The sequence below is a fragment of the Apis laboriosa genome, unplaced genomic scaffold (genome assembly GCF_014066325.1).
Source record: "Apis laboriosa isolate Shangri-la unplaced genomic scaffold, ASM1406632v1 scaffold19_cov150, whole genome shotgun sequence".
NCBI lineage: Eukaryota > Metazoa > Arthropoda > Insecta > Hymenoptera > Apidae > Apis > Apis laboriosa.
This window is the reverse complement of record NW_025222278.1, coordinates 45331-66077: the sequence shown is the minus strand read 5'-3', so window position 1 is coordinate 66077 and position 20747 is coordinate 45331. Positions and strand designations below refer to the sequence as shown.

Sequence of the window (20747 nt, the reverse complement as noted above, 5' to 3'; positions counted from 1 at the left end):
AAAAAAAGAAGAAAAAAGAGAGAGAGAAAAAGAGAGAGAGAGAGAGAGAAAGGAAAAAAAAAAGAAAGAGAACGTACACCAGGCGGAATATTATCGTCGAATATCACGACGGAACTAAACGTTAATCGGATTGTCAGTTGACCTTACCTCAGAACGCGAAACTTTTATGGCTGTTCGGAATACGGGATTTGCTTAGCTTAGCTATAGGTACCAACACGGGTACGTACTCATGATCAGTAATCATATTAAGCGCGTGTACAGGGTAATCAGATTAGCGGAGCTGGAGGTAATCCCGAAACTATTCTAAGTATGATTAGGCGTCCTTCTCGCAGCCTAGTCCAGTGCCAGTACCTGTACCCACTATTAAGATGACGATAATAGTTTGCCAACTACGCTGGCCTGCGAGGTTACCTGCCCTATGGGTTGCCTAATAATCCCTCTATGAGACTCTGATAACTTTACTACCCTTCCTGGATCAACGACGCGTGGACTACGTTCATAATGGAAATGAAGTATCTATTGATTCGAGACACGTTCATACGCGGGGATAGGCTAAAGATAGAATTATCAAACTCCGTTGTCCGCTCGGTCTTTACACGCTCTTGGTGTCGTTGTCTCTCGTGATGCTTGCTTATCCAGGGATTAACGTTCGTTCGTTTTTCTCGTTTTTTCTCGTCTGGACAGGAATAGCCACCCAAACTATTCTCACCATCCCTGTCAGCCACGTCACGAATAATCAAATGGTGAACTTGGCGCTCAGCAACGGACAAGTGGTGTCTACGACCTTGGCGAACCTTCAGTCGATCGCTCAACCGCAGAACATGCTGAACACGCCGACTAGCAATGGTGAATTTACAGGTATAAATAAATTTACTTTGTTCACTTGGAACGATTATTCGATAGTATAGCAATTTTTCCTGAAAAATTCTAATTTTAATTCTAATAAACAATAATTTCTTTTTTAGTAATTTTTTTTTTTTTTTTGTAAAGATTCGATCAATTTGGAAAATTTCCAAAATTTTCGTCTCATTTGGAAATTTTCGAATTCTTTGCCCAAAGTTCTTTTCCTTTCTTTTCGGGAAGATTCGATAAATTCGATTAAAAATATATTGAAGTGAAATTGAACGTCCGGAATAGCACAAGTCTAAATTCTCGCGCGACACGAGCAGTAGTAACTCACGCTTTTCTCTTCCCACGTGACAGTCCCAACAAGTCCGAGTTTAGCATCCGGATTAGGGTTAAATCCGGCCGCCTTACCGCACCTTCTGAGCAACAGCTCGGCCAGCCAGCAACTTCTGAGCGCGATGCAGCCTCAGCAACTGCTCCAGGCCGCGCAGGCGGCTCAGGCTCAAGCGGCACAAGCGGTCCAAGCTGCACAGGCCTCTCAACAACCGCTTCTGACCACCTCGCCCCAGCAGCACGGTCATCGACACACCTCTCATATGAATCATTACACGGTAAGTAGATCCTTGACCGCGAAATAATTTAAACCTCTCCACGCGCGTAATCATCCCCTTCCCCCACAACCATCCTCCATCTTACGAAAACGATACGATTATTCCCATCGATAATTGGATTATCGCTTTGAATACCGTCAACGAACATCCTATTAATAGACCGTTGTCGATAATTTAATCAATCGCCTATACATATTTTTAGCGAATCGTTTCCATCCCGCGAAACCTCGTGCTCGATCGAGCCTTTGTTAAGAATTCAACGAAACGTGTCCGACAGATATTACTCCATCCTCGAGAAAAAAATCCCGCTCTGTGTTTAAACACGAAATGGGGGGTAAAGGGGGGGAGGGATTACGTTCGATAATCGTCGATTCGGCAATCGATACCTGTTGTCATGTTAAATTTAAACAATTTCTTTTTTTTCTTTTTTTTTTTTTTTTTTTAAATTAAACCACATTTCCCCGGATTATTTTAAAATTACCCCGACAATACGTTCCACAGAAGTAGGTTTCGTCCCCCCTCCCTTGCCCATTCTCATTCCCTTCGACAAACTGTTACGCGATCGATTTTTCCCCTCGACGTTTCCCCTCGTTTCCTTCAATTATTATCCAACGGAGAGGAGGGGAATTGCGTCGAATCGAAGGATACCTTTCCGATTTCTATAATTGACTAACACCGGATCCCGGTACTCGATATACACGATGCGATGATCTAACTGTGACCATGCGAAACGAGCGCTCGATATTTGTTGCGAGTATCGAGAAATGTATCGAGGAAAATCGCGAGTCGAAAGGGAAGAGGAAAAGGCTTGACCGTCGCAGGATCGGCCGAACAAGCGGAATAATTCGCCGATAGCAAGCGATCTCGTTAAGAAAGTATTCGCCGGGCGGCACTTTTCTTCCACTAATTAGAGTTTAAAGTGTTTCGATCTTGGACGGGGAGAGAGAAAGGGGAATTGAAAGAAGGAGGGTCTCATTATTAAGTGTATAATTGGCGTGGGGGGGGGGGAGAAGAGGGGATGGGTATCGTTGATACCGCGATCGAGCTTACTAATCCGTTACTACTGTTGCGTGTCCCTCGCAGCCGACGGAGAAACATCACAGAGAGAGGCCCGAGCAGTCGTCGCCTTTGAACGAGTCCGTGGTATCCGCAGCCTCGGCCCTGAACAGACTGGCGGCCAGCAACGGGGAAATAACGATCACGACCACGCATGGACCTAGTGGAGCCGGGGTGAAGGCGAGTGTCACGCCGAGCAGCATGCACAATCCTAAGAAGGAGGAGGAGGATCTCAATGATTCACCTAGTAAGATCATTTTTATTCAGTTTTTTTTATTTCTTTTTCTTTTTTTTTTTTTTTGATAGGTTTTAAGGTTTTGCGAATGAAGATATTTTTTTAGATGTGGAGTAGAAAGTTTGGTGGTTTGGTGAACAGAGAAAGTATCATTCTTGAATTTGAAATAGATTGATGTATTGTTTTATTGTAATGAGAATAGTTTAGATTGGTTCAAAAATTTTTTATTTAAAGTTTTGGATGGAGAGAGACTAGTAGAGAGAGGTTAAATAATATTTGGAAAAAATTATTCTTGGATCTGGAATGATATGATATCTGGTATGAATAGTTTACATAGATTCAGTAATTTCCGAAAAGAGTCTTTTAATCTTTTTGATTGTCTTGTTGACGATAGTGGCGCCATCAACTCTTTATATATTTACAAGAATATATTTAGAATTCATATAGGTATATTTAACATTTATCGATTTCATCGCTTTACCTTATTTTAGTCCATGTTCCAGAATTAGCAAAATTATTAAAATATTAATAATATTTAACCATTCAGACATTATTTATCGATTCCATCCAATTTTGATTTCATCTTATAGAATTTCAAATCGAACAGACAAATCAAATAAACGATTTAAACGAATGTGAAACGGATAAAGACGAGATAATGAATATTTTTAAATAATATCTCCAATAATCAAGAATACATTTCGAAAAGTATGAATCGATCGACAACTCGAAAACGTCTCAATGCAAATTATTACGATATATTACGCTCCAGATAATTACGTAGATAGGAATCTAATAAAATTTAGAAAATTTTCTCACACGGCGCTGCATAAAAATTCAACGGGATCTTTCCGATTCTTTCTCGTTGCCTCGTTGCCTCGAATCACGTTTCCTTCCCTTCTGCTCGGGTTCAACATTTAACGCACGGTCAAAGCCGATAAATAATAACGTTGGCGGCGTCCGTCCGCGCCTCGAAGCTCTTAATAATCCTAATAGGATATCGTACAATGCACGGCTCATTACGGTGTATTAGATCGTATGCTCTCTCCCGCTGCCTTCTGGGAAGCCATAAAGATTCCGTGTACGGTGCACGTAACCCCTCGACAAGTCGGCCAGACAATAATTTTAATAATTCACAATCATTGCTCAGGCTGTGGCACTTCGTCATTCCGCGGGACAACGATGATAATAATAATCGTTCGACGTATCGAGCCTAACGATTCTCAATTGCCGATGCCAACGTTACTTGATAAATCTAAGCTTTTGTTAACCAATCTCGCGTTGATCCTTGAGAATCGATTCGTAAATTTAAGAGAGAGGCGTAGGATGAGGGGAGGGTGGAGGATGGTCGGTTCGTTTATGATTCGTATGGATGGATAGAGAGGACAATGGGGAGTAAATTTGGAGGGAAGAGATCACGATCGACGAGCATTCACGTTGCTCGTTCACGCCCTTATTATCGAGTGTCTTTCTCGTTTGCTGGAAAAAAAATGTCGCGAATCGCTCGTTAAGAACAATGAGGCTTCGAATTAGGATTGATTGCGGGTGATGAGAAATATTGAACGTGTCGATTTGATTAAAATAATGAGGATTAAAGTGACTTTCTTTTTTTTGAAAAGATCGAGGTTTCGAATAATTGAGGAATGAAAATTTTTCGCATTATAATATAAGAATACGATTATAAACGTTTACGTTACTTTTTATCTGCTGGTCGGGCACGTGGCGCCCTCTCTGAAAAAAAAATGGCGCCCCTAAAAGAGTTAATAATCACTTTACGCACTCGGTCCTCTCCGAAGTAACATTGTCGAATGTTTTTCATACATTTTTTATAAATCATTATGTATAACCACCGTGAAAGTTTTTCAACAGAAATTGCATCTCTGTCACGAAACTTTAACGAATGCAAATGGAATTGAAGAGAAATTAAGTTATAACATTGCGCATGAACTGCTCGATTTCAGTATGTACAGTGATGTGTTATACTTTAATTAATTATTTTCAACGAAATTTGAAAGTTTCATTAAGAATTCGGCCATTTTCTATCCTATATAGACCCATACAGCAAACTAACAAATATATCAAAGAACAATTTGAATGGAGAAATTATTGCAAATATTGAGATATTCCTAAAAAAAAAAAAATATCACATTGAACACAATTTCTATCTACTTTATTAAATTCTTCGAGGGAATATACGCGTTTCTCGTTAAAAACACATTCGTGTAAACGTTCCTCACGTTCATCTTGATACGAAAATAACGGATTCTCTGTTGTACGAGCGGTACCGATTCGCGAAAATACTTGCGCATTCCTCGAAACGAGGCACTTCCTCGTTGCACGAGAAAGTCGTGGAGCATCGTCGTCGCGTTTTTGTCTGTGTTCCACGGACGAGGATCCCGCGTTCGATTGGAAATTAATGATCGCAGAGACGGTGCAGAGACGGAAGAAAGATTTGCGGTTTATTGCTCGGCGAAGAAAGCCGTTCAAACTGGCCGAGATTGTTGGCCACCTCTATTGCGTGCGTATGTACATACGTTCGGGGTGACAGATTTACGAGAGAAATCGGCGCGTTTGAAGCAGCTTTAACGAAGCCGGTATCATTAGATAGGCCTCTCGGTAGAACTTTGAGGCAGTCCGGTCGATCGATCCGGAATTCGTTGGACAATTGCTCTTTGTCAAAACACTTTCTTCCAAGGATCGTAGATCTTCTTAAGAGAATCAGTAAGGGTAATGGATGAGAGTAAAAGTATTCTTTGAGAAAGGTATTCTTGAGAAATGAATCGAATGGAATATTTTATTAGACAATCCTCTTTCTAGAAAATCGTTCTAGCTTTTAATCAAACATAATTGAAAATAATTGACGATCTTTATTCTGGAGTGTATTTTTTGGATCGAGATTTGCTCGTTCTAAGAAATTAATTAAATGAACATTTTCATTAAATCATATTTTCGATGAATTCTCTCGAAAATTTAAATTTCTCGAATATATATATATATATATATTTTTTTTGGCAAATATATTTTTCGAAGAACGATTAAAGAATCAGAAAACAATTTGAATCTCATTGTAATACCGATTTTCTCAATTTTAAATCCCACCAAAGGAAAGATTCTATTAATTACAGATCAACCGACGATCAACGAGGCCACGAACAACGTAGTCGACGGGATAAATCTGGACGAGATCAAGGAATTCGCTAAGGTGTTCAAGTTTCGCAGATTGTCGCTGGGTCTGACGCAGACCCAGGTGGGACAGGCCCTGAGCGTGACAGAGGGGCCAGCTTACAGCCAAAGTGCCATATGCAGGTGAGTGTGCGACACCTCGTCGTCTTTCCTTTCGTCATTTTAGTTTTTTTATCTTCATCTTGTACTTGTCACGAATATTTCATACGGACGTCGCTGATGAGACACAGAAAAAAGAAAAAGAAAAAAAAGAAAGGACGATGAAATTAGATTGATATACGACAATGTGCCAGGTCACTGGAAATGGCCAAAAAAAAAAAAAAAAAAAAGAAAGAGGGATGGTTCCCTGTTTTTGGCTGCTAACAATCTGTGTACATTTCTAGACCACGCTGAATCTCGATGATGTCTTCTTCCATTTAAAGAAGTCGGGGCTAAGGGACACTCGTTCAAAGTTCCTCCAAGGACCAACTCTTTTTACTCCGCCCTATGTCCAAATTAAATTGGTCATTCGATTTATTGCATTAATTCTTTAAGCTCTGTTAATCTGTATCTTTATCTTGCCTATATCTACCTCGTGTTTTCCAATTTTATGGATCATTCTAAGAAGAAGAAGAAGAAGAAGAAGAAGATGATGATGATGAAGAAGGAAATTTCGTCGTTGAAATTAGCATTCGATCTGGTTCTAAATAACCAATTGATTTTGGACATAGCGCTGTCGCGACAGAGTTAGCCATGTTGTGTACCTTGATCGCGAGTTTCACGAGTTCTTCGAGTACATATTCCGAGAGAGAAAAACGTCGTTGAATTTTCATGTGTAATGTGTAATCTGCCACGGTGGTTCCTGAAACACGTGTTTCGTTCGAACGTTGCACACGTGATTTTGATATGAGATCATACGTCCCTGTTCTCTCATCTAGTTTTTGTTAAGAGATAAGATTTGTTCGAGATCCGGAAGGAACCACGGTGGTAGTGCTGGTGGCAAGTAGAAACGTTGTTTCTACACCCTAGTATTGTTATCGTAACGACTAATTTAAGCATTGGTGATTGTTCCCCAGTGCCCTGGCTACCCAGATGTACGCTGCCTCGCAGATTGCCTCTCAGCAGCAAGCTACGTACGTTCACCCCTCATGCTACTTAATTTACCTAAAAATCTAAAACTTTTTCAAATCCTTCTGGAAGCATAGCAGTTATACCCAAGCATGTGAATCCGTACATTTGGTTATCGTCGTGTGCGAGAGTAGCTCAGAGTATCATCATGTTCTCAAAAAATCTTCGATTCTTCAAGGCTTGTTGAAATTAATATATATCTTCCTTGTAATATTGAACGACAAGCGAGACACGAGTGTACACGTGCATAACGATAATATATGAATTTACATTATCTCTTTCTCTCTATCGCCCTTGATCTTTCTTCTATTTTTCTCTCAATGTATGTCGACTTTCTCCGTTTCATTCCTCGGTGTTTCGTTAAATTCGAACGATTATATCGCTTCGAACACGTCTTTAATATCAATTTTGGGGCATATTTGGGTATAGCTGCAATATCGCTATCACTAATTTCTAACTCCGTTTCTGGCAATGAAAGAAAAAAAAAAAAAAAAAAAAAAAAGAAAAAAGAAAAAAGAGAGAGAGAAAAGAAAAAGAGAATGAAAAAGATTAAAATGAGATGCGAAAGGAGCACTTGTGAAATTTGTTAACGATTTCTTCGAGCCAGGGCATTGGCAAACTTGGGCATGATGTCGCCAACGCGTGAGTACACGTAAAAAAAAAAAAAAAAAAAAAAAAAATTCGCGAAGATCGACGTCCGTCGATGAGAGTGTGTTCCTATTTTTTTTTTTGGACGATCTTCGTTTCTTTTTTTATTTCTTTTTAAAATTTTTTTTTTCTTTTTGTCTAAATTGATCACTCGATCTTTGTATACAATTACTTTGGTATACGCTCGTCGTTTATACGCAGAAGAACACTAGCTCTCGAAGCGCGTTGGCAACATCATACACGGCATCACCAAAACCTTTAAGCATGCACGCATTGTCAATGTCCTGTTTTTGAGTCAATGCATGCTTTTTTTAGTGCTCCTTTAGTCGAACAAAGACGCAAAGAATTTTTTCATTTCAATTCTATCTTCTCGTTCGAAGTAACAGTTCGTATCTTGAGATTCAAAAAATTGAGAAATATCGAGATCGGGAGAAAGGATCTTTACGTCTTTGACGATTGAAATTTCGATTTCTTTCTTCACGAGTATAATATTTCTATATGCGATATGGAATCGGAGAACGTGAATCATAAATTGTTGTTGGCTCTAGATTCGAAAAATTGGACATCACGCCAAAAAGTGCGCAAAAGATTAAACCGGTCCTCGAAAGGTGGATGAAAGAGGCTGAAGAAAGGTGAGTTGTTATTTTTAGAATATCAAATTTCGATTTCAATCCGTTCCATTATATGTAATGAGCGTTAATACACGTAGAAGATATCGTGTGTTGAAAGAGAACGTTATTAGATACGAATAATTTAAAATCATAAATATCACGAACACGATTGTAAAACACGTTGCACGTAACAATTTTCTTTGAAGTTTCTAACTATCCATCACATGTTCCTGATATCTAAATTGCCTATCTATTTAAATTACAAGTTTTCCATTTGATCAAATGAAATATTCTGTTTAAAAGTATTCTAAGAAGAAAAACAAAATTATTCGTATTTAAGATGTTTAAAATACAAACTATTCTTAACTTCTCTATGAAAAATCAAATCTTTCTTTCTTTCGAAAATGCAAAAAAGAAATTCCAGAATGAACATGTTCAAAGTTTACTTCATCGTGCAAATCTCGAACCAAATTTCAAACTATCATACTTTCTTTCAAAAAAAAATAAAAGAAATTCAGAGTGAAAAGAAATTCGTTCAAAAATTATTTCATCGTTCGAAAATCAACCATTCGTCGCCTCGAACCAAATCTTAAATCTTATGTTCAAACTTCGTCAAACCATTTTTCGATTTTATCAAAAAAGTCAAACTTTTTCTTTTCTCCAAAAAACAGAAATTCAGAACGTTTTATTCAAAGTTTATATTTCAAGATCGTTATATTATCAAGATCGTTTGTTCCAACTTAAAATTTCCGTTTGGACAAGGCAAGTTTTACGATTATCCAACATCGTCCAACATCCAGGATCTCAAGCGGTGTCCGAGACCGTGTGAACGCGTGCGTGCTAATTGGTAATTCGCTAATTGAATCTGCCTGATTAATTGCGGATCCGCGTCTAATAAATACGCGGAATGTTAATTAGAATGGGGGAAACCGTTACCGCGCGCCTCTCCACACTGGTACAGGTACCGCCGGTTTTATTCGTGTCGCGAAAGAAGTCGCCTATCGGCCTCTCTCCTTCGAGGTATCGGTTTTGCCGCCGCGCACCGACACACACCGCCACACCTACACAAACCGCCGATTTTTCTGCCAACGATGTATCAGGATTCGTAATTAGCGAAATTCAAAGTTTAATTCATCGCTCGAATCGTTCGATTGTCGATACACAAACAACAACGGCCTCATAACGATCCACAACGACCAAACTGGCTGGATTTATATACCTGCAATTGGAAATTCTCGCGAAATTTTCGATGTAACGTGTTTTATCATCATTCTTCGGCCCCTTGTATGGATTTTAATTTTTTCCAGCGTGGAAAAAGTTTGGCCTTGTTGTTTGAATCGAAAGTTAGGTTTCCGCGGAATTTGGAACGCTCGGAGTGTATCGGAGTTTGCGAAAGATTGGATAAGTTTCTACAGGGTAAATGGAATTTTTGTGTTTTATCGTGGAAAAGAATTTTATTTTCCGCGCACGCGGATTTTTTTTCTCTTTTCAATGTTCAAAACGGAAAGCTTCAAACCCTATTAGCGAGCGTTTCTTGAAAAAAATTGGAAAAATTTTCGAATTTCGCGAAGGGTGAAAATATTTGAATTAAAAAAAACAATCGTAATATTCCAACTTTTCGAAAATTTTGAAAAAATTTAACTTACACGATTTCTTTAATCCAAAGCGAAATTTATTTCAAGGATATGTACAATGATTCCTTTCCGATTGATTTCTGGATTTTCAATCCAAACCATCGATTTCACGTTTAAATATTCATAAATTAAAAAATCCACAGTGATTATTACATATCTTAAATCTATCTGTTTCCACCATCATGTCTTACACGGATTGGTATCCATGTTAACTCGATGAAGAATCGTCATTTAATCGATACCGGAATCTAAGAGCGTCAATCGGTCGAATTTTACGAGTCGGTGACTCCTAACACGGTTTATGGTTTCAATTTCACCGCGATACCGTTTCATTATTGCCGGCAAAAGCGTGGAAAATACACACACATATATATATATACACACATGTATACGCGTGTTATATGCAAAAAATATATATATAAATACGTACAGAGATGGATACGTGTTATAAAACGTGTGTATACGTGTGTACGTATATCGGGTAGCGTATCGAGGTGCGCGGCATGTATCTCGACCGTGAACCGGATGATTCGATGACAGGAGCACGCGGTCATTTCTCTTTCCGCGACCGAGCCGGCAACAATGACCCATTCCGCATTCCCGCGGCGTAGCATCAACAGATTTTCCCAAAACGAACAAAATGATTTGTTGACTGTGCATTAACACCTTCGCGCCGGCGAAACAGCGAATCATCCCGCCCGTTATTGGCCCGGAACCGTTTTTCCCCATTTAATGATTCGTTCCTTGATTACTCGTTCGCTTCGAAACGAAAAGCGAAAGTTGTCAACATTTTCCCTTGTTGATCCTTTTGTTTTTTTTTTCTTTTTTTTCTTTTTTTCCTTTTTTTTTTTTTTTTTTTTTTTTTTTTTGGTTTCATGCGATGATGATTTTTTCACGCGATAAAACGAAACGCTGTGTGCTCTTTCGAGGAAAATATTATTCTTTCAAGTTTTATGTTCGTAAGATTCGCCGTTTTCATAAGTTTTTCTTCTTTTGTTTGACGAATGTGTAAAACGATTGTAACGGAAGAAATAATTAGCACTATGATACGAACGAAAAATGAATATTTTTTTATAATTCGTCGCCATTTATTTAAACTTCAATTTCAAAAATTTCATTTCATTTTCGGGAAATTATCGAAATTATAAATTTGAAAACTGATAATCGAATTATGAAACTTCTACTTCGCTATCTCTCGTTCTTAAAATAATTCCAATGTAACGCGATATATTTACAAAATCGCGACGGGAAATGCAGGACGTGGATCATCGAGTCCGCTGATCCATCAACCGGTTAACCCTCCCTACAATTATCCATCCGATTCGATGACGGTTTGAAACGCAGTCATTCCTCTCTCCACTCTCCCTCTCTCTTTCTCTCTCTCCTCCTGCCTCGCAACAATGACCCATCCCGCATTCTCGCGGCATAGAAGTAAGCGCGCGACCGTGCGCCTGCCGCGTCCAGGAAAAATGAAAGCGGCTAGTTTATGCGGTGCACGTGCACGATTTATCTGCCGAGTAATTAAACTGTGGACTAATTAAAATCAGGTTTCTGATGTACCCTCCCCCTCCTCGCTCCCCACGATTCCTGTCCTTTCTTCTCCTCCTCCTCCTTCCCCCTCCCCTCACTTTCCCTTCTCCCTCTCTCTCCCCCGAGATCTCTCCTCTCCTTCTTTCTTAACGTTTTCTACACGATCGTGTAAAACGCCAACACTCTCGATGCTACACACCCACGCACGAATCCTCCACCCCCTCCACTGTTTATTTCCTCCTCCGATCCGTTTGCCTCCGTTTTCCGTTTCCTCTTCCCCTCTACTTACTTTTCCAATGGACCCAGCAGCTGCTGCCCCGCGTTTCCACGCGTTTCCAAGTTCGCGCTCTCGTGTTCCTCTTCGTTTCTTCGAAGAGCGGCGTCCTCGGTTGATCTTTCCTCCTCCTCCCCCTCCGTGAGTTCGTATACAGCAGGGTAAATATGTGTGCCTGCACGGCCTCGAGATTTAGATGGGCTCGTTTAATGCCAACCTGTAAGGAGTTTCTAATAAATATTCGATTGGCTGATTTATTCCGATCGATTCGAGACGACGGATTCGAGAGAGAGGAGAGGAGAGGCAACAGAGGGTGACTAAGCACGCTTTCAGAGTGTCTGATTCATATTTGGAGAAAAGAAAGAGAGAGAGAGAGAGAGAGAGAGAGGGGGAGGGAGAGAGGATCGGCATGACACGTCGAGCCTCTTTCATTTCTTCATCTGTTCTTCTCGAGAATCATGATTGATTCTTGTTTCCTCTTGTTTATTCTTGTTTGTTTTATTCTTTGAATTGTTGAATAAAGTTCTTCTAGATAACTAGTTTTTTGTTCTAAAGTAATCTACGTTGAACGTTGATTATTTTTTCAAAAAATAAGTTTAAAAGATAACTTTATTTAAAAAATAATTAATTTGAAAGATAACTTTTTTAAAATATATCCAAATATCCGCAATACTCGATATTCCATATCTTTGTAAAGTTTGCATCTAGAAACGATTTTAACTTTAAACTTTCAATTTTCAACCTTCTTTAAATCCTTAGATTTTTACGCTTGATCTATTTCTTCTTTTTTTATCATATACTTGATAATAATTACGACGGTATTAATTTTAGAGTTCAAACTTCGTAGAAACGAAATTTCACGTGCATCGAGTAAATAATCCTTGTCCTTGTTCACAGTCGTACACCTTGTTCCACCCTCTTTCTCCCTTCGTTCGGCTTCTCACCTATATGTATGCGGGGAATACGTGTTCGAGTTAACCCTCGGCGCCGGTTTTGATTCCACGTTTTCCCTCTTCATCCTATTCTCAACCGGGGGTATTCCTCTCTTCTTCAGTCAGCTTTTCTCGCCTGCAATACACGCGCGCGATAATAACGTTTCCTTTGGAGGCGGAAGGGTTTATTAAGATTATTGAAAGCGGTGGTAAATTGGCGCAAGAGAAGCAATTACGATATTTGTGACCGCTTTGAAACGGTCGCCTTTTAATTTGTGTCGCGTGTCTTCAGTTATTGAAAGCTTTGTGCTTCCTTTTTCCACCCTTGCCCCCTTTCTTCTTTCTCTCTTCTTCTTCTTCTTCTTTTTCTTTCTTTTTTTTTCGTTTCAACATGCTTTGACGAGTTCTCGGGAACTCGAGCTTGCATTTCGATCGGTCGTAATGTTGGCCAGGGCAGGCTTTGTTGAAAATCGTTTAAAAATAATATGCATAATTATTACACTTTGATATTCGATACTTATAATTGGTAGTTTCTATTTTTTAAGATCGGAAGATTTGATATATATATATATATATAGGTTTAATTTTTTTTTTTTTTGTTTAATCGTTTTTATCGATTTTATCTTTATATACATGGTCCTCCGAGTTTCAATATTTTCTTAATGGGTGAATTTACATTTCGGCGAATTCATCGAGCCTCCAAGCTTCATCAGACTTTCATACCAATAACACGAATGTAATCAATAAATCGTGTGCCGCCAAAAATAAATCCTCTTTTGTAGGAAAAATGTAATTACCGTATGGTTAATTTTAATCACATACTCTCCCTACCCCCTCCCTCCTATCCCCTCCCCGAACGTTAAACACGGTAACCATAGGACGGAGGAGGCTTTTTCTCTATCAATTTAATAAATTCTCCTCCCTTCACTCCCAATTCTTCTCGTTAATTAAGTCACTGACGGCCGATGGTTATACGATAGACAACAATTAACAGAAAACCAATTCGTTATGCGACATAATGACAATCTAAAACGATAAAAGTTTAAAAGTTTCTAAGAATAACCCATCATGAATCATCACGAAAAATATGAAAACTTGTTCGATTACTTAATCGTTTAAACACATTATAATTCTTATTATTTATACCATGATTTTTATTTCAAAAAAATAATGATTCCCATTCTCAACAATCTAAAACATCTTCATCATCAAATTTCAATACCTTCTCGATTCGACTTAACACACACACACACACACACATACACACACACACGCGCATATACAAGAGAAAAAAAAATTCCTAAAATAAGAGAAAATCTATAAAATAATTCCTTATTCCGCCAAGCCTATCTCATCACCGCCCCATTAATTTTTTCCCCATTAAACACCGGCGAAACGACGCCTCGATCGTCGACGTATCGCCACTAACCACCCTCCCCCGCCCTCCCCAATTCTCGGTCGTTCGTCAGCCTCCGTTGAAAACTCGCCCCACCCCCGTTGGCCGGGGTTTCGAAGCATCGGTTCTTCGCGCACCCCGGCTTCTCCATTAGCATATTGTTTTCGCGGATTCGACGAAATATCACCATGCGATGCTAATGGCTCGGCCTGCACTTTTTTCGGCGGGGCTCGACAGTTGGTCATACGGAGTTAAATTAAAAACATAAATTCCGCAGCGGCGTCCACCTACTCCTCTACCCTCCTCTGTCGCCTAATGCTCTCTCTCTCTCTCTCTCTCTCTCTCTCTCTCTCTCTCTCTCTTTCTCGATGCGTATGTATATCGCGCACCGTCGAGACTCCCATCCCTTCCACCCTTCCCTCTACCGTCCCTGTCTCTGTCCTTCCACCCTCACCCCCTACCGCGTTTCGCTCGCTTAGCCGCGATTCCCAACGGAAGTTCTCTCCTGTTTACGGTTACGAGGTTTTTTTCGATGCGACGCGCTTCGATCGCTAATTTCATTTGCGCGACGGCGACATCGCGATGCCGTCCTCCGCCGTCCGTTCCATCAGGGAAAGTTGGTCGGCTAGGGACGAAGGCCAATCAGTCAAGGGGATGAATGTCTCGCAAAACCGGCCGGCTTTGTTTCGGTCATTTCTCTTGTTCGGCCATTCCTCCTTCCTCCTTCGTTCTTTTTATTCTTCTTTTTTTTGGGGAGGGGGTTTACTTTTTTTTTGTTCTTTTTTTCTTTTTTTTTTTTTTTTTTTTTCTTTTGTAAGGAATCGAATCGATTCGAATCGCGAGACGACGGAGAGAAATGTTGAACGGTGTTCACGCGACTAACTCCTCCGTCTCTGTTTACGATGGCGCTTTCCGCGAGGATCGCTTTGATGTAGAGAAAGTTTGCCGAGTTAACAGACGACCGATCCGTCGTCCGTTTTGTTTTAATATTTGATTAGAGTACGATCGGGGTGGTATTTGCACTAGTGTGAGATGAAAATTCAGTTTTCCAAGTCGTTTTTTTACATCGGCTTGTATCTTTTTTTCCTTTTTCTCTTTTTATTTTGTTCTTATTCCCATTTTTCTTGCGTGTTTTTTTCAAGGCGATGAACCGTTTAATTACCGATAATACGATGTTTGCGATGTACTGATATGTTCATTCTGAATTTCATTTTTCATTTTCGAGATTCTTGCTTTTTGCGTGATTATTATTAAAGTATTTATTAAAGTAGTATTAGTAAGAACGTTGTTACCAGTATGAATTTTATTGAAGAGAAATGAGGACAGTGTGTTTGGTTACAGGCACAAGAGCGGGCTACATCAGCTGACGGATTTTATCGGGGTGGAAACGAACAAGAAACGAAAGCGACGAACTTCGTTCACCCCCCAGGCTTTGGAATTGTTAAACGCTCACTTCGACAGAAATACTCATCCTAATGGTAAGTTTTCTAATTGTCATTTGTCTTTCTAACATGATATATTCTGAAATTCAAAGCAAACTTTAAGAAAGAAGAAAGCTTGAAGATTATTTTATTTTAAACTTCTCTAACAAAAAAAAATATTTTGGAAGAATAAATCGTATTAAATATTTAATACGCGTATTAAATACGTATTCGGAAAGAAAGAAAAAATAAAATTTGAAGATAAATTATCCTTTAAGATTAATTTGACTAACAATTTTCTGTATTCATTTCAGGTAATGAAATCACGAACTTGGCGCAACGCCTCGGATACGACCGAGAAGTGATCAGGATTTGGTTCTGTAACAAGAGGCAATCCTTGAAAAACGCGGTGAGACTGATGTCGAAGGACGTTGTGTAAAAGTGCTAGGACAAGATTGGTCGCGAATGGAACCAGTGAGCAAATATAATTAAAAAAAAAAAAAAGAATGAAAATAAGAAGCTTTAAGGACTCGAATTTTACGTTGCACGAGTTGAATTCGTCGAGATTCGAATAGCGTTTCATTCATCGATCACTTCGACGAAACCAGGGACGGATCGATGAATAATCGCGTGAACAGGAATTTCAAACAACAACGGGGGACAAAGAGAAAAAGAAGTAACAGCGAATCTCGGCGTCGCGTTAATAAAATAATTCGGAGAAATTAGCGCGTTCCGAAGGAATCGCTTTAAAAAGTCATGCACGATACTCGTCGAGCCATGAATTTTTAAAGGCGCGCTCTCGACGATCGATGTAAAGATCATCATTGTGATTGCAGGCGTATACGAGACCTATTCTGTAAATAGTTTTAACCTACGGTTAATGTGATGTACAGGAGTCGAGCGTTTGTAACGTTGATAATTGCCTTAACCGCCATCGTCTTATCCGATATTTCGTTAAACGAAGAAAAAAAAAAAAAGTATGAAATCGATTAAGAAATTAAAAAAAAATTTTATCGACCATGAACCAAGTCAGTGTGATTTTCCTATTGGCAGCCGGTAAGAAAGCGACTGACGATAATGTAAATTCCTATGGGTGATACACGAAATATTATCGATTAATGATAAAACAGGAAACCTTTTAAATTTTAAAAAGATTAATAAATTCTTCGGGAAAGAATTGAAAAAAAAAAAAGAAAAACTCGTGTATCATTCGTATCAAGGGACGGAACACGATAAGACGTAAATCAAACAACAATTATCAAGTCGCGTCTCGGCTCGTGAAACTAGGATAAGTAATTCCGTTAAGTAATCGCACAGATAACGCTAGTTCGTGAAACGATCGAGAAGCTTCCAGCTACTGAGAATCGTCTGTCATTATGAAATCAACAGACGAAGCACAAAAATCGTGGATCGTACGGAAAATACGATCGAACTTTGAAATCGTTCGAAGAGTTCGAATGATATTTTTCGTACGAGATCCCATCGAGAATCATGAGATCGAGGAACGGACCAGTGTGTTCGGTCCTTTCGCACACAGAAAAGAACATAGTTGAAGCAACGAGAACAGCAAACAGTAACAATACCGATAACGAACAATAACAAACAGCAACAACAGTACCGTCACGTTCACATGCCATACACAGCGGGATACAATTCAGTTGTTCACACAGGAAATAGAAACGGAAAAGTTTTGACAGTACCGCCGCTATCGTTTATGACGATCCATCATCCAACTCTTTTTATTTTCATTCTTACCGGTGAAACAACCACTCGTTTACAGGCTTCGTTAGGGAAAAAGAAGAAAAAAAAAAAAAAGAAAAGAAAGATGTTTCAACCATATTGTTCTCTGGGTGTGCTCGTCTGTATAAATTATACGCGTGTATTTTAGATAAAAAAAAAAAAAAAAAAAATTGATCGAAAGGGAAAAGCAAAAAGTCACGAGGGAAACGAGGATAGAGAAAACAAAAGAAGAAAAAAAATAAAACGAAAGAAAAATGAAAAAGAAGAAACTTTGTAGCGAGTAAATTAATGCAATAACGTCTTTTTGAAAGTATATTATCGATCGATCATAAGAATCCTCCTAATACCCTTTTAAAATTCTATTCGAACCGGAAACGAGAAAAGGGACGTTTGAAAGTGGTTTGACGTTTTTCCCCCGCAAGAAATAAACATGGAAGAAAAAAAGTTACTAGTCCGTAATAATCTGCCATATAACGAGGTATACGTATTAAACATTTACGCATCTTTCGTTCCTAAATGTTCGATCTGCTTGGCCGCTGGTGATTGTATCGATATATTTATATTTGGTACGCGTCCCGTCTATTCAGTCCAGGGAAATATGCAATCGAATTACCCGCCTCAAAGTAAGGAAAATACAAAAAAAGGATCGAATAAATTCAATTCTTCCTTTGACTGGAAAGAAAAAAAAAAAAAAAAAAAAGAAAGAAAGAAAAGAAACTGAACTCTTTGCTTCTAGTTAAAGTAAAAATTGAACGAATCGCTGACAGTTTCAGAAAGATTCAAAATCATCTTTTTTTAATTCTCACGAAAAATCGATAGATTGCTGGAAGAATGAATCATCAAAATCACGGCGATCGATATCCGGCGTTCATTGGATTCTCAAGAGCCGTAATATAAAAGATAATCTTGCGGTAAAATTTGTGCGAAGCCGACCGAAATAGTTATCACCGACATAAATTCCATGAAATAAACGTTAGCTGGGTATATACACTGGTATACATATATATACATATGAATGTACGTATTATATACGTGTGTATAACACAGCCACGAGCAGGCAACGTGCACTCTATAACGATACTAATTCGATTGCAAATTCACCACGCGAGGACACTGATAAATGCGTGCTAGTGAATCACGCGTTCCATAACCGTCATTGGCGGGGATTAATTTCACTTCCGGTTACGCGATTCAGGCCGCCATTTGAAACGCGTCGTTATTCACAAGATGGCGGTGTTCTCCGACCGAGACGGGACGCGGTACGACCAGGGACAGGTTTTTCCAATTTCCACGGACGAATCTTCGTATTTATTATAACGCATCCAGAGGAATGGTTCGTTAGTTAAAATGAAAAAAGTAAAAAAAAAAAAAAAAAAAAACGAAAAAAAAAGAGGAAGAAGGAAGAGGAGGAGGAAGAAGGAAGGGAAGAGGAAGTAAATAAAATAAAAAATAAATTATAATACCATTACGAGAAGCTTAAAATATCGACCATCCACAAGGATAAAAAGTATCACATGTATTCCCCGGTTAATCGATATAGTGAATAATAGCGTTTTACTTTTGAATGTGTTCCGCTTCAAGTGAAAGGGCTCTCTTTCTTTACGTCTAATCTTACTGGAGGGCAGGATAGTCGTTTTTAAATGGAGAAAAAAAAAATAATAATATGCGGAAAAAAAGTAATAATAATTATAAATAATAACTGCAGAATAGAGCGTGCGCGCGACCGATCGACATTGTTCTCTCTCGACGATTTTTCCTTCCTTGCCGTAATAAACGATACTGTAGGCGAAACTAAACCCATCCCAAAAAAAAAAAAAAAAAAAAGTAATAATGGTACGACACGATTTCTTAAATATCTCTCAGCTCGAGTATAATTAAAGATGAGAAACATACACACGTATACACACAGACACACCGTATGATCGCCAATAAAGGGAACGAAACGAAATAATGGAATATATACAACACGTATACACGCACATAGATACATAATAAACATTCGCGTCATTCGTGCATACAGATACACACACACACACGCATACTTCGATACCCCGCCGTTGTAATGGGCTAATTCACATACGATTAATTATTAAACCACGAGATCCTTGCAAGGAGCGTAGCTAGAAGCGCGAAAGGGTAGTGAATGTATATAATTAAGGCGACACCTAGGGACTGCAATATCGTAAGAATCTAAAAGAAAAAAAAAAAAACGAGAAAAAAATGATACGTTTAACTAACTAAATCGTGATCGTGATAACTATGAAATAGTTACACGAGGACAATGACGCGACGACGACAGACAGATAATTATGTAATGGACGGACGAAACACACTATTCGCACGGTAAAAAAGATGAAAAAAAAAAAAATAAAAGCGTTAAGGGGTTGGAGGGGTTGAAAAAATGAAAAAAAAATAAATTTGTAAGGGTAAACGCGTACGTTTAAGGTATTTTACTCTCTAGGATACGATTAAAGATACGAGCAAAGTGATCTGTTCCTAAACGAAGCATACAAAAAGATGGAGGCAATAGAAAATACGGAGAATGGAGAATAGTGCACAAAAAAGGAGGGAGAGAGATGGAAAAATGTATTATAGAAACGAATGGATTGGTGTACGGTTAAGGGGTGAATTGGGGACGATAGAGGGACGATTCAAAATTCAAAATTTTGATTAATGGGGGACGTGTATGTTTTTTTTTTTTTTTTTTTTTTTTTTTTTTTTTTGATAGAAAGATAGTGACGGAGTGCGGTGGGACAAAGAGAAAAAGAGAAAAGAATGAAAATGTTTGTACAGAGATATTCCGGTTATTAAATTTTGTTATACGAGGAAAAAAAAATGGGGGAGAATGGCGCGGTGGATGTTGACGAGAGAATAAATTAAAAAGAAAAAAAAAAAAATAAAATTACAAACGAGAGAGTGAGGGAGAGTGTGAACGAGAGAAATACTACTGACGAGAGAGAGAAAACAAATTTACGAATCATGTGTATTTTCTTCGTGAAAAAAAAAAAATTGATATTCAATAGGTCATTACGGAAATATAAACATGAGTATTAAAGAAAAAAAAAACGTGAACTGTATTCGTGAGTGTCATATTTCTAAGGAAGATAGATCCACGGGCGAATGTTTTATAGCAGTTTCCGGCCAAATTTTCACATTTCAGGTTGAATTCAAAGAATGAAAAAAAAAAAAAAAAAAAAAANNAAAAAAAAAAAAAAAAAAAAGAAAAACACCCACACGATATATTAGCTACACTAGAATAAAATAACCGAATTGTGTTTTCAGGAAAATAAGTTTAAACAAAGGATATAAATCAAAGGTAAGAAATAAAAAATAAAAAAGAGAAAAAAAGTTCGTGGCACGAAATGAAAAGAGGAAACTGCTTTTGAAACATTGCCCAGCGAAACCAAAGTTCCTACTACGTTTTATAAAGTATATAACTGAACTGCAAAACTTGAATTGTACATAAACGAGGGTTAAGCTAGCACACGATCCACAAATACAATCATCAATCGAACGACGCTAA

At 38.5% G+C, this 20747-nt stretch overlaps 1 protein-coding gene across 7 annotated transcripts in view; it reads left to right on the top strand.

The window, feature by feature from the left end:
* LOC122712110 (POU domain, class 6, transcription factor 1) overlaps positions 1-18639 on the top strand; it is a 191175-nt gene extending 172536 nt beyond the window's left edge. For 6 of the 7 annotated variants that reach the window (XM_043931473.1, XM_043931477.1, XM_043931474.1 and 3 more), the window contains 8 exons: positions 685-858; positions 1204-1457; positions 2541-2760; positions 5874-6054; positions 6987-7043; positions 8235-8318; positions 15405-15541; positions 15799-18639. In XM_043931473.1, the coding sequence (XP_043787408.1) occupies positions 685-858; positions 1204-1457; positions 2541-2760; positions 5874-6054; positions 6987-7043; positions 8235-8318; positions 15405-15541; positions 15799-15923 (1232 nt within the window). In that variant the 3' untranslated portion in view covers positions 15924-18639. The remainder of the gene's footprint in view (positions 1-684; positions 859-1203; positions 1458-2540; positions 2761-5873; positions 6055-6986; positions 7044-8234; positions 8319-15404; positions 15542-15798) is intronic. The other variant, XM_043931476.1, reaches the window with a different exon arrangement.
* The last annotated feature ends 2108 nt before the right edge of the window (positions 18640-20747 follow it).